General features: G+C 50.5%; 1 protein-coding gene across 1 annotated transcript in view; it reads right to left on the minus strand.

Annotated features, from left to right (window-relative positions):
• Window positions 1-12916, minus strand: part of LOC144247697 (zinc finger CCCH domain-containing protein 4) — a 37076-nt gene that overhangs the window by 22653 nt on the left and 1507 nt on the right. The window contains exons 2-4 of the mRNA XM_085564736.1: window positions 11954-12479; window positions 1945-2119; window positions 570-677 (exon numbers count right to left, since the gene is read on the minus strand). Coding sequence (XP_085420862.1) covers window positions 570-677; window positions 1945-2119; window positions 11954-12479 — 809 coding nt within the window. The remainder of the gene's footprint in view (window positions 1-569; window positions 678-1944; window positions 2120-11953; window positions 12480-12916) is intronic.

Below are 12916 nucleotides of genomic sequence, written 5' to 3' on the forward strand. Positions count from 1 at the left end.
ATTCCCAGTAAACTCACGGGATAGGCCGGGCTGTATTCCCAGTTTTCATTCCCAGTATTCCCAGTAAACTCACGGGATAGGCCGGGCTGTATTCCCAGTTTTCATTCCCAGTATTCCCAGTAAACTCACGGGACAGGCCGGGCTGTATTCCCAGTTTTCATTCCCAGTATTCCCAGTAAACTCACGGGATAGGCTGGGCTGTATTCCCAGTTTTCATTCCCAGTTTTCATTCCCAGTATTCCCAGTAAACTCACGGGATAGGCCGGGCTGTATTCCCAGTTTTCATTCCCAGTATTCCCAGTAAACTCACGGGATAGGCCGGGCTGTATTCCCAGTTTTCATTCCCAGTTTTCTCTCCCAGTATTCCCAGTAAACTCACGGGACAGGCCGGGCTGTATTCCCAGTTTTCATTCCCAGTATTCCCAGTAAACTCACGGGATAGGCCGGGCTGTATTCCCAGTTTTCACTCCCAGTATTCCCAGTTTTCATTCCCAGTATTCCCAGTAAACTCACGGGATAGGCCGGGCTGTATTCCCAGTTTTCATTCCCAGTATTCCCAGTAAACTCACGGGATAGGCCGGGCTGTATTCCCGGTATTTCCGGTGTCCCTTTTCTCCGGGGCTGTAATCGGAATCGTCGCTGAAATCCGAAAATTCCTCACTGGACGAGGCGTGCCTCTGGAAAACCCGGAAAAGTCAGTCCTGAGCCCTTCCCAAATCCCGGAATTCCCAATTTTCCTGGGAAAGTCAGCCCTGAGCCCTTCCCAAATCCCGGAATTCCCAATTTTCCTGGGAAAAGTCAGCCCTGAGCCCTTCCCAAATCTGGAATTCCCAATTTTCCTGGAAAAGTCAGCCCTGAGCCCTTCCCAAATCCCGGAATTCCCAATTTTCCTGGAAAAGTCAGCCCTGAGCCCTTCCCAAATCTGGAATTCCCAATTTTCCTGGAAAAGTCAGCCCTGAGCCCTTCCCAAATCCCGGAATTCCCAATTTTCCTGGGAAAAGTCAGCCCTGAGCCCTTTCCAGCCTCTGGAATTCCTGATTCTGTGATTAAGATGCTAAAAAATGTATTTTTTCATGGAATTTGAGGGGAATTCTTACAGATCTTCCGAATAAAAAAACTGAAAAATGGATTTTTCATGGAATTTGGGGGGAATTCTTGTAGAACTTTGGAATGAGGATACTAAAAATGGATTTTTCCGGAAATTTGAGGGGAATTCTTATAGAACTTTGGAATAAAGAGACCAAAAAATGGATTTTTCCTGAAATTTGAGGGGGATTCTTGTAAAACTTTGGAATAAGGACACTAAAAATGGGTTTTTTCCTGGAATTTGAGGGGAATTCTTATAGAACTTTGGAATAAAGATGCTAAAAATTGATTTTTCATGGAATTTGGGGGGAATTCTTGTAAAACTTCGGAATAAGGACACTAAAAATGGATTTTTCCTGGAATTTGAGGGGAATTCTTGTAGAATTTTGGAATAAGGACACTAAAAATGGGTTTTTTCCTGGAATTTGAGGGGAATTCCTGTAAAACTTTGGAATAAAGAGACCAAAAAATGGATTTTTCCTGGAATTTGAGGTGAATTCTTGTAGCACTTTGGAATGAAGAGACCAAAAAATGGATTTTTCCTGGAATTTGAGGTGAATTCTTATAGAACTTTGGAATGAAGAGACCAAAAAATGGATTTTTCCTGGAATTTGAGGGGGATTCTTGTAAAACTTCGGAATAAAGATGCTAAAAATCGATTTTTCCTGGAATCTGAGGATAATTTCCAGGCAATTTCCTCCTTCAAACCCCCAAAAAAAGAACTTTTCCTGCAATCCGAGCCAAATCGCACAGCGTTAAATCCCCCCAAAAAACCGGATTTCAGGCATTTCCAAGGGGAAAAAGCCAGGAAATGGTGGGTTTTTCCCGGAAATTCCCGGATTTTTTGGGAATTGTCACCCGGTGCTTGGATTTCCTCTTCTTCTTGGACCTCCTCCTGTCCTTGTCCTTGCGGCGTTTGCGCTTCGGGCGCCGGTGGGGCCGGTCCTGGGGGGAGACGCTGCGGCGCCGGCTCGGGGCCGCCTCCTCGGCGCCGTCGTCCTCCAACTCGCCCTCCTCCAGCTCCCCATCCTCCCTGAGGGAAAAACGGGAATTTCCGTGAAAAAAACGGGGATTTTTGGTGAAAAAATGGGATTTTTCGGTGAAAAAATGGGATTTTTCGGGGAAAAAACGGCGAAAAAATGGGATTTTTTGGGGAAAAAATGCAATTTTTCTGGGGAAAAACACTGGGGTTTGGAGAGGGAAATGGGAATTGTGGATCCTCCTGAGGCTCCTTGTTTTTCCTGGGAAAAAACGGGAATTTTATGGGATTTTGGGGAAAAAAATGGGATTTCTGGGGTTGGTCCTGGGGGGAGACGCTGCGGCGCCGGCTTGGAGCCGCCTCCTCGGCGCCGTCGTCCTCCAGCTCGCCCTCCTCCAGCTCCCCATCCTCCCTGAGGGAAAAACGGGAATTTCCGTGAAAAAACGGGGAATTTCCGTGAAAAAACGGGGAATTTCCGTGAAAAAATGGGATTTTTCGGCGAAAAAATGCGATTTTTCGGCGAAAAAATGGGATTTTTCTGGGGAAAAAATGGGATTTTTTCAGAAGAAAATAAAGGGGTTTGGAGAGGGAAATGGGAATTGTGGATCCTCCTGAGGCTCCCTGTTCTTCCTGAAAAAAATGGGAATTTTATGGGAAAAAATGGGATTTTATGAGGTTGGTCCTGCTGGGAGTGCGAGCGCCGGCTCGGAGCCGCCTCCTCGGCGCCGTCGTCCTCCAGCTCGCCCTCCTCCAGCTCCCCATCCTCCCTGAGGGAAAAACGGGAATTTCCGTGAAAAAACGGGGAATTTCCGTGAAAAAACGGGGAATTTCCGTGAAAAAATGGGATTTTTCGGCGAAAAAATGCGATTTTTCGGCGAAAAAATGGGATTTTTCTGGGGAAAAAATGGGATTTTTTCAGAAGAAAATAAAGGGGTTTGGAGAGGGAAATGGGAATTGTGGATCCTCCTGAGGCTCCCTGTTCTTCCTGAAAAAAATGGGAATTTTATGGGAAAAAATGGGATTTTATGAGGTTGGTCCTGCTGGGAGTGCGAGCGCCGGCTCGGAGCCGCCTCCTCGGCGCCGTCGTCCTCCAGCTCGCCCTCCTCCAGCTCCCCATCCTCCCTGAGGGAAAAACGGGAATTTCCGTGAAAAAACGGGAATTTTCGGTGAAAAAATGGGGATTTTCTGCGAAAAAACGGCGAAAAAATGAGATTTCTTGGGGAAAAAATGGGATTTTTTGGGGAAAAAATAGGATTTTTCTGGGATTTTTTCTGGGGAAAAATAAAGGGGTTTGGAGAGGGAAATGGGAGTTGCGGATCCTCCTGAGTCTCCCTGTTCTTATTGGGAAAAAACGGGAATTTTATGGGAAAAAATGGGATTTCTGGGGTTGGTCCTGGGGGGAGACGCTGCGGCGCCGGCTCGGAGCCGCCTCCTCGGCGCCGTCGTCCTCCAGCTCGCCCTCCTCCAGCTCCCCATCCTCCCTGAGGGAAAAACGGGAATTTCCGTGAAAAAACGGGAATTTCTGGGGAAAAAACGGCGAAAAAATGGGATTTTTTGGTGAAAAAATGCGATTTTTTTGGGAAAAAACGGCAAAAAAATGGGATTTTTTGGTGAAAAAATGCGATTTTTCTGGGGATAAACAATGGGGTTTGGAGAGGGAAATGGGAATTGTGGATCCTCCTGAGGCTCCTTGTTTTTCCTGGAAAAAAATGGGAATTTTATGGGAAAAAATGGGATTTTATGAGGTTGGTCCTGCTGGGAGCATGGGGGCCAGCTCGGAGCCGTCGTCCTCCAGCTCCCCATCCTCCCTGAGGGGAAAAACGGGAATTTCCGAGAAAAAATGGGATTTTCCACAAAAAAATGGGATTTTTCGGGGAAAAAACGGCGAAAAAATGGGATTTTTTGGGGAAAAAATGGGATTTTTAGGTGAAAAAATGCAATTTTTCTGGGGAAAAACACTGGGGTTTGCAGAGGGAAATGGGAATTGTGGATCCTCCTGAGGCTCCTTGTTTTTCCTGGGAAAAAACGGGAATTTTATGGGAAAAAATGGGATTTTATGAGGTTGGTCCTGGGGGGAGACGCTGCGGCGCCGGCTTGGAGCCGCCTCCTCGGCGCCGTCGTCCTCCAGCTCGCCCTCCTCCAGCTCCCCATCCTCCCTGAGGGAAAAACGGGAATTTCCGTGAAAAAACGGGAATTTTCCGTGAAAAAATGGGGATTTTCTGCGAAAAAACGGCGAAAAAATGGGATTTTTTGGGAAAAAATGGGATTTTTAGGTGAAAAAATGGGATTTTTCTGGGATTTTTTCTGGGTAAAAACACTGGGGTTTGGAGAGGGAAATGGGAATTGTGGATCCTCCTGAGGCTCCTTGTTTTTCCTGAAAAAAACGGGAATTTTATGGGAAAAAATGGGATTTTATGAGGTTGGTCCTGGGGGGAGACGCTGCGGCGCCGGCTCGGAGCCGCCTCCTCGGCGCCGTCGTCCTCCAGCTCGCCCTCCTCCAGCTCCCCATCCTCCCTGGGGGAAAAACGGGAATTTCCGTGAAAAAACGGGGATTTTCCGCGAAAAAATGGGATTTTTCGGGGAAAAAACGGCGAAAAAATGGGATTTTTTGGGGAAAAAATAGGATTTTCTGGGATTTTTTCTGGGGAAAAACACTGGGTTTTGGAGAGGGAAATGGGAATTGTGGATCCTCCTGAGGCTCGCTATTCTTCCTGGAAAAAAAACAGGAATTTTATGGGATTTTGGGGAAAAAAATGGATTTTATGAGGTTGGTCCTGCTGGGAGTGCGAGCGCCGGCTCGGAGCCGCCTCCTCGGCGCCGTCGTCCTCCAGCTCGCCCTCCTCCAGCTCCCCATCCTCCCTGAGGGAAAAACGGGAATTTCCGTGAAAAAACGGGATTTTCCGCGAAAAAATGGGATTTTTCGGCGAAAAAATGGGATTTTTCGGGGAAAAAACGGCGGAAAAATGGGATTTTTTGGGGAAAAAATGGGATTTTTAGGTGAAAAAATGCAATTTTTCTGGGGAAAAACACTGGGTTTTGGAGAGGGAAATGGGAATTGTGGATCCTCCTGAGTCTCCTTGTTTTTCCTGGGAAAAAACGGGAATTTTATGGGATTTTGGGGAAAAAAATGGGATTTCTGGGGCTGGTCCTGCTGGGAGGGCGAGCGGCGCCGGCTCGGAGCCGTCGTCCTCCAGCTCCCCATCCTCCCTGAGGGGAAAAACGGGAATTTCTGTGAAAAAACGGGAATTTTCCGTGAAAAAACGGGAATTTTCCGCGAAAAAACGGCGAAAAAATGGGATTTTTCGGCAAAAAAATGCGATTTTTCGGCGAAAAAATGGGATTTTTTTGGTGAAAAAATGGGATTTTTTCAGAAGAAAAATAAAGGGGTTTGGAGAGGGAAATGGGAATTGTGGATCCTCCTGAGGCTCCTTGTTTTTCCTGGGAAGAAATGGGAATTTTATGGGAAAAAATGGGATTTTATGAGGTTGGTCTTGCTGGGAGTGCGAGCGCCAGCTCGGCGCTGTCGTCCTCCAGCTCGCCCTCCTCCAGCTCCCCATCCTCCCTGAGGAAAAACGGGAATTTCCGTGAAAAAACGGGAATTTTTGGCGAAAAAATGGGATTTTTCGGCAAAAAAATGGGATTTTTCGGCGAAAAAATGCGATTTTTCGGCGAAAAAATGTTATTTTTTTGGTGAAAAAATGGGATGTTTTCAGAAGAAAAATAAAGGGGTTTGGAGAGGGAAATGGGAATTGTGGATCCTCCTGAGGCTCCCTGTTCTTCCTGAAAAAAATGGGAATTTTATGGGAAAAAAAATGGTGAAAAAATGGGATATTTCTAAGTTTTTTGGGGGAGGAAAACCGGGTTTTTTTGTGATTCTTTAGGGAAAAAAATGGGATTTTTCTGGGAAAAACACTGGGGTTTGGAGAGGGAAATGGGAATTGTGGATCCTCCTGAGATTCTCTATTCTTCCTGGAAAAAAAACTGGGAATTTTCGGGGTTTTTGGACAAAAATGGGATTTTTCTGGGGAAAATGGTGAAAAATTGAATTTTTCTGGGGAAAATTTTGGAAAAAAAGGGATTTGATGGGAAAAATGGGATTTTTTCTGGGGAAAATTTTGAAAAAAAAAGGGATTTTATGGGGAAAATGGGATTTTTCTGGGGAAAATGGTGAAAAAATGGGATTTTCTGGGAAAAATGGGACTTTCTGGGGAAAATGGTGAAAAAATTGGATTTTTTGGGAAAAATGAGATTTTTCTGGGAAAATGGTGAAAAAATGGGATTTGATGGGAAAATGGTTTTTTTCTGGGGAGCAATGAGGGGGATTTTTTGGGAATAATCAGGAAAAAGGGAATAATTCCCAATTTGTGCCTCACCAGCCGGGGAACACGGGGGGAGGGGAAACGAGCCCAAAATTCCAACGGCTCTGAGGGATGGGGGCACCTGGCACACCTGGGCACACCTGGGCACACCTGGGATAGAGCTGAGATACACCTGGGCACAGCTGGGATACACCTGGGATAGAGCTGAGATACACCTGGGCACACCTGGGCACACCTGGGATACACCTGGGATAGAGCTGAGATACACCTGGGCACAGCTGGGATACACCTGGGCACACCTGGGATACACCTGGCACACCTGGGCACACCTGGGCACAGCTGGGATAGAGCTGAGATACACCTGGGCACACCTGGGCACACCTGGGCACACCTGGGATACACCTGGGATAGAGCTGAGATACACCTGGGCACAGCTGGGATACACCTGGGCACAGCTGGGCACACCTGGGATAACCCTGGGCACACCTGGGATACACCTGGGCACAGCTGGGATACACCTGGGCACAGCTGGGATAACCCTGGGCACACCTGGCACACCTGGGCACACCTGGGATACACCTGGGATAGAGCTGAGATACACCTGGGCACAGCTGGGCACAGCTGGGATATACCTGGGCACAGCTGGGATATACCTGGGCACAGTTGCAATACACCTGGGCACAGCTGGAATACACCTGGGCACAGCTGGGCACAGCTGGGATACACCTGGGCACACCTGGGATAACCCTGGGCACACCTGGGATACACCTGGGCACACCTGAGCACACCTAGGATAACCCTGGGCACAGCTGGGCACAGCTGGGATACACCTGGGCACAGCTGGGATACACCTGGGCACAGCTGGGATATAGCTGAGATACACCTGGGCACAGCTGGGCACACCTGGGCACAATTGGGATACACCTGGGCACACCTGGGATATGGCTGAGATACACCTGGGCACAGCTGGGCACAGCTGGAATAACCCTGGGCACACCTGGCATAACCCTGGGCACACCTGGAATGGCCCTGGGCACAGCTGGGATACACCTGGGCACACCTGAGATACAACTGGGCACACCTGGGACATAACTGGGCACATCTCAGATACACCTGGGCACACCTGGGCACAGCTGGGGACACCTGGGCACACCCAGGACACACCTGGGGCACAGCTGGGCACAACTGGGATACATGTGGGCACATCTCAGATACACCTGGGCACAGCTGGGGACATATGGGCACACCTGGGGCACACCTGGGGACACCTGGATACACCTGGGGACACCTGGGCACAACTGGGTACAATTGGGGCACACCTGGGGCACACTTGTGCACACCTGGGGACGACTGGGGCACACCTGGGGACAACTGGGGCACACCTGGGGCATACTTGGGATACACCTGGACACACCTGGGGACACCTGGGCACACCTGGGGCACACTTGGGGATGATTGGGGCACACTTGGCACAACTGGGGCACACCTGGGGACAATTGGGGCACATCTGGGCACACCTGGGGCACACTTGGGGATGATTGGGGCACACCTGGGCACACCTGGGGCATACCTGGGGACAATTGGGGTACACCTGGGCACAACTGGGGCACACTTGGGCATACCTGGGGATGATTGGGGCACACCTGGGCACAACTGGGGCACACCTGGGGACAGCTGGGGCACACTTGGACACACTTGGGGACACCTGGGCACAATTGGGGCACACCTGGGGACAATTGGGGCACACCTGGGGCATACCTGGGGACAATTGGGGTACACCTGGGCACACCTGGGGCACACTTGGGCACACCTGGGGCCAATTGGGCACACCAGGGGCACACCTGTGCACACCTGGGGCACACTTGAGGTCACCTGGGCACAACTGAGGCACACCTGGGGACAATTGGGCACACCTGGGGCACACTTGGGGACACCTGGGCACAACTGGGGCACACCTGGGGACAGCTGGGGCACACTTGGACACACTTGGGGACACCTGGGCACAACTGGGGCACACTTGAGGTCACCTGGGCACAACTGGGGCACACCTGGGGACAATTGGGACAGACTTGGGGACACCTGGGCACAACTGGGGCACACCTGGGCACACCTGGGTCATAACTGGGACACACCTGGGCACACCTGGGCACAACTGGGGCACACCTGGGGACAATTGGGACAGACTTGGGGACACCTGGACACACTTGGGGCACACCTGGGCACACCAGTGGGCACACCTGGGCACACCTGGGTCATAACTGGGACACACCTGGGCACACCTGTGGGCACACCTGGGCACACCTGGGGGCACGGGGCAGTGTGAGGTGCTTTTTACCACCTTTTTGGATGATTTTCACACATTTTTCCGGCGATTTCCACCGACTTTTCCACGGCCGGGGTGGAAATTCCCGTTCCAGCTCGGGGCTGTCGCACCTGGGAACGTCCCTTTTTTGGGATTTTTGGGATTTTGGGGATTTTTGGGTTTTTGGGGGTTTTTTTTGGGAACTGTGTGCTTTTGTGACGTTTTTTTGCGGGGGTTTCTACTTGGTTTGGGACACACCGGGGGAGGATTTCCACGTTTAGGGGAGAAAAGGCACCAAAAAATGCAAAATTTCCACATTTTCCACCCATTTTCCCACCCGTTCCCCACACGGAAATGAAGCCCAGCTTCCCAAAATTCCCTGGATTTGCCTTTTTCCCAGGAAAACCCCCCAAAAATCCCTGGGACTGCTTTGTTTTTTAAAGAAATATCCCCCAAACCTCCCTTTATTTGCTTTTTTCCCCCCAAAAAAACCCCCAACTGCCTGAATTTACCATTTTCCCCCCTAAAAATTCCCTTTTTTTTCCCTAAAAATAGCCCGAAACCTCACTCATTTCATCATCTTTCCTAAAAATTACCCCCAGATTCCCTGGATTTACCTTTTCACCCTAAAATTTCCTTATTTCACTTTTTGTTTTATAAAAAATAGCTTCAAACTCCCTGGATTTATCTTTTTATCCTCAAAAACATCCCCCAAACTTCCTTAATTACCTTTTTTTCTTCCTAAAAATAACCCCAAACTCCCTGGATTTAGCTTTTTCCCCCTAAAAATTCAGTTTTTTCCCTAAAAGCTGCTTTTTTCCCCTAAAAATACTCCCCAAACTCCCTTTTCCCCTACAAACACCCTCAAAACTCCCCGGATTTCCCTTTTTTCCCCTAAAAATTCACTTTTTTCCCCCTAAAAATCTCCCCAAATTCACTTTTTTCCCTACAAACACCCCCAAAACTCCCTGAATTTACCATTTTTCCTACAAATTCCCCCCAAAACCTCCCTGATTTTAATTTTTTTTTCTGTTTCTCTCACATTATTTGGATTAAACTACCAAAAAAAGAATGTGAATCCAAGAAATGGCTCCGAATTATTGAGGGGATGAGTCAGAAAAAGAGGGAAAAGGGGATTTTTGGGGGCAGATTTGGAGATTTTGGAACATTTCAAATCCCTGCAGGGACCCCCAAAGCTCCTGACCCAAAGTTGGGGGGGATTTTAAGGAAAAAAATGGAATTTTAAGGAGGAAATTAAGAACTCATTCATAACCATTTCCCCCAAAAAAAGACCCAAAAGGAGCTAAAATCCCCCAAAATAGGGGTTAAACCCACCCAGCGCCGAAATATCACTAAAAAAGGGTTAAAAACCAAAAAAAAACCCAAAAAACCCAACTAGACATCCTCCTCTAGAAGTCAAACTTTCCCCAAAAAAGATGAACCCCTAAAATCCCCCAAAATGAGGATTTTAATCCCAAAAAAAGTTATTTAAACCCCAAATGAGGATTTTAATCCACCAAAAAAGGGGTTAAACCCCCAAAAATGAGGATTTTAATCCTCAAAAAGTTATTTAAACCCCAAATGAGGATTTTAATCCCCAAAAAAGGGGTTAAACCCCAAAAATGAGGATTTTAATCCCCCAAAAAAGGGGTTAAACCAAAAATGAAGATTTTAATCCTCAAAAAAGGGGTTAAACCCCAAAAAATGAGGATTTTAATCCCCAAAAAAGGGGTTAAACCCCCCAAAATGAGGATTTTAATCCCTCAAAAGAGGGGTTAAACCCAAAATGAAGATTTTAATCCTCAAAAAAGGGGTTAAACCCCAAAAAGTGAGGATTTTAATCCCCAAAAAAGGGGTTAAACCCCCCCAAAAAAGGGTCTAAATCCCCAAAAAAAGGGCCTAAACCCCCCCAAAAAATGAGTTTGTCTTCCCTAGAGGAACGAAACCCCCTCCCCAAATTAAAGCCCCTAAAAAAAGGGGTGGGACCCCCTCAGGAAAGCCCCAAACCCCCAAAATTTGGGTTAAACCCCCCCAGCACCTCAAGAGCCCCCCCAAAAATCCCCCAAATCCCCTCCCCCACCATGGATCATCCTTCCAAAATCCCCAAAATCCCCAAAATCCCCCAAATCCCCTCCCCCGAGGCTGGCGCTGCCTTCCTCCCCTCTTCCTCCTCCTCAGGACCCCCCAAATCCTCCTCAGGCCCTTCCTCACCCTCACCCTCCTCAAATCCCTCTCAGCTTCTTCCTCACCCTCCTCTTCCTCAAATCCCCCTCAGGCCCTTCCTCACCCTCCTCCTCCTCCTCAAATCCTCCTCAGGCCCTTCCTCACCCTCCTCTTCCTCCTCAGGCCCTTCCTCACCCTCCTCTTCCTCCTCAAATCCTCCTCAGGCCCTTCCTCACCCTCCTCCTCCTCCTCAGGCCCTTCCTCACCCTCCTCTTCCTCCTCAGGCCCTTCCTCACCCTCCTCTTCCTCCTCAAATCCCCCTGTGGCCTTCCTCACCCTCCGCCTCCTCCTCCTCAGCTCCTTCCTCACCCTCCTCTTCCTCAAATCCTCCTCAGGCCCTTCCTCACCCTCCTCTTCCTCCTCAGCTCCTTCCTCACCCTCCTCCTCCTCCTCAAATCCCCCTGTGGCCTTCCTCACCCTCCTCCTCCTCCTCCTCATCCCCCCGCTCCCCCTGTGGCCTTCCTCACCCTCCTCCTCCTCCTCAGGCCCTTCCTCACCCTCCTCCTCCTCTCAAATCCTCCTCAGGCCCTTCCTCACCCTCCTCCTCCTCAAATCCCTCTCAGCTTCTTCCTCACCTTCCTCTTCCTCAAATCCCCCTCAGGCCCTTCCTCACCCTCCTCTTCCTCCTCAGGCCCTTCCTCACCCTCCTCTTCCTCATGTCCGCCCCCCCCAATCCCCCTCAGGCCCTTCCTCACCCTCCTCCTCCTCCTCCTCCCCCCGAGCCCCCTGTGGCCTTCCTCCTCCTCCTCCTCCTCCCCCTGTGGCCTTCCTCACCCTCCTCCTCCTCCCCCTGTGGCCTTCCTCACCTTCCTCCTCCTCCTCCTCCCCCCGAGCCCCCTGTGGCCTTCCTCCTCCTCCTCCTCCTCCTCCTCCTCCTCCTCCTCCTCGTCCCCCCGAGCCCCCTCCCCACAGGCCGCCCCCCCTCAGCCCCTGGGCCCTGCCCTCCCCCTCCCCTCCCGCCGCCCCCTCCCCAAACCTGGTCCGGCGCGCCGGACCGACCCCCAGCCACACAGAGAAGGCGCTCGGGAGAGGCGGTTACTGGACCTTTCGTCCGGGCCGTGATGGTGGCCTTGGAGCGGCGGCGGCGGCCGGGGGAGGCTGCAGCTGCCGTGGCAGGACGGAGAAGGGGGGGTGCAGTGCGGGCTGGGGGGGGAGGCGGCGGCGGCGGGGGGGACACTCGGGCTCTCCACGGCCATGGGCAACGGGCAAAGGGGTGGAGAACGTGGGGCACAGTCACTGAACGGCGCGGGGGGCTCGGCCTCGGCGGCTCCTCCGCCCGCGCCCCGCGCTCCGCGCTCCGCGGGCGGACACACAAAATGGCGCCCGCCCTGAGGCAGCGCCCCGGCGGCCGCCGGGAACGCCCGAGCGGCTGCCGGAAACGGCCGAGCGGTGCCGGAAATGCCCGAGCGCTGCCGGAAATGCCCGAGCGGCGCCGCTTCGGAGCGCGCCGAAAGGCGGCGGGGACGCGCGAAGCGCCCCTCGGGTTTTTCCGCTTCGTGCCGAGCGGTTCCGAGCGCCCCCGCGCCTCGCGCGGAATTCTCCCCAGAATTCGCCCGAAAAAAGTCTTCGCCTGTGCGGATTCTCATCAAAAAGATTTTTAAGGAGAGTTTCTCAGGAAGAAAAACGACGAATAAGGAGATTTATATAAGAAAAAGTATTTATAAGGAGACTGGGAAGCTTTTTCTCTCAAGGATTCCTCTTTCCCTACCCAAAACCCCTCCCAAATCCAAGAAGAAAAACGACGAATAAGGAGATTTATATAAGAATAAGTATTTATAAGGAGATTGGGAGGCTTTTTCCCTCAAGGATTCCTCTTTCCCTACCCAAAACCCCTCCCAAATCCAAGAAGAAAAACGACGTATGAGATTTATATAAGAAAAAGTATTTATAAGGAGACTGGGAGGCTTTTTCCCTCAAGGATTCCTCTTTCCCTACCCAAAACCCCTCCCAAATCCAAGAACAAAAACGACGTATGAGGAGATTTATATAAGAAAAAGTATTTATAAG

Source organism: Lonchura striata, chromosome 34, assembly GCF_050655825.1.
Source record: "Lonchura striata isolate lonStrDom1 chromosome 34, ASM5065582v1, whole genome shotgun sequence".
NCBI classification, from domain to species: domain Eukaryota; kingdom Metazoa; phylum Chordata; class Aves; order Passeriformes; family Estrildidae; genus Lonchura; species Lonchura striata.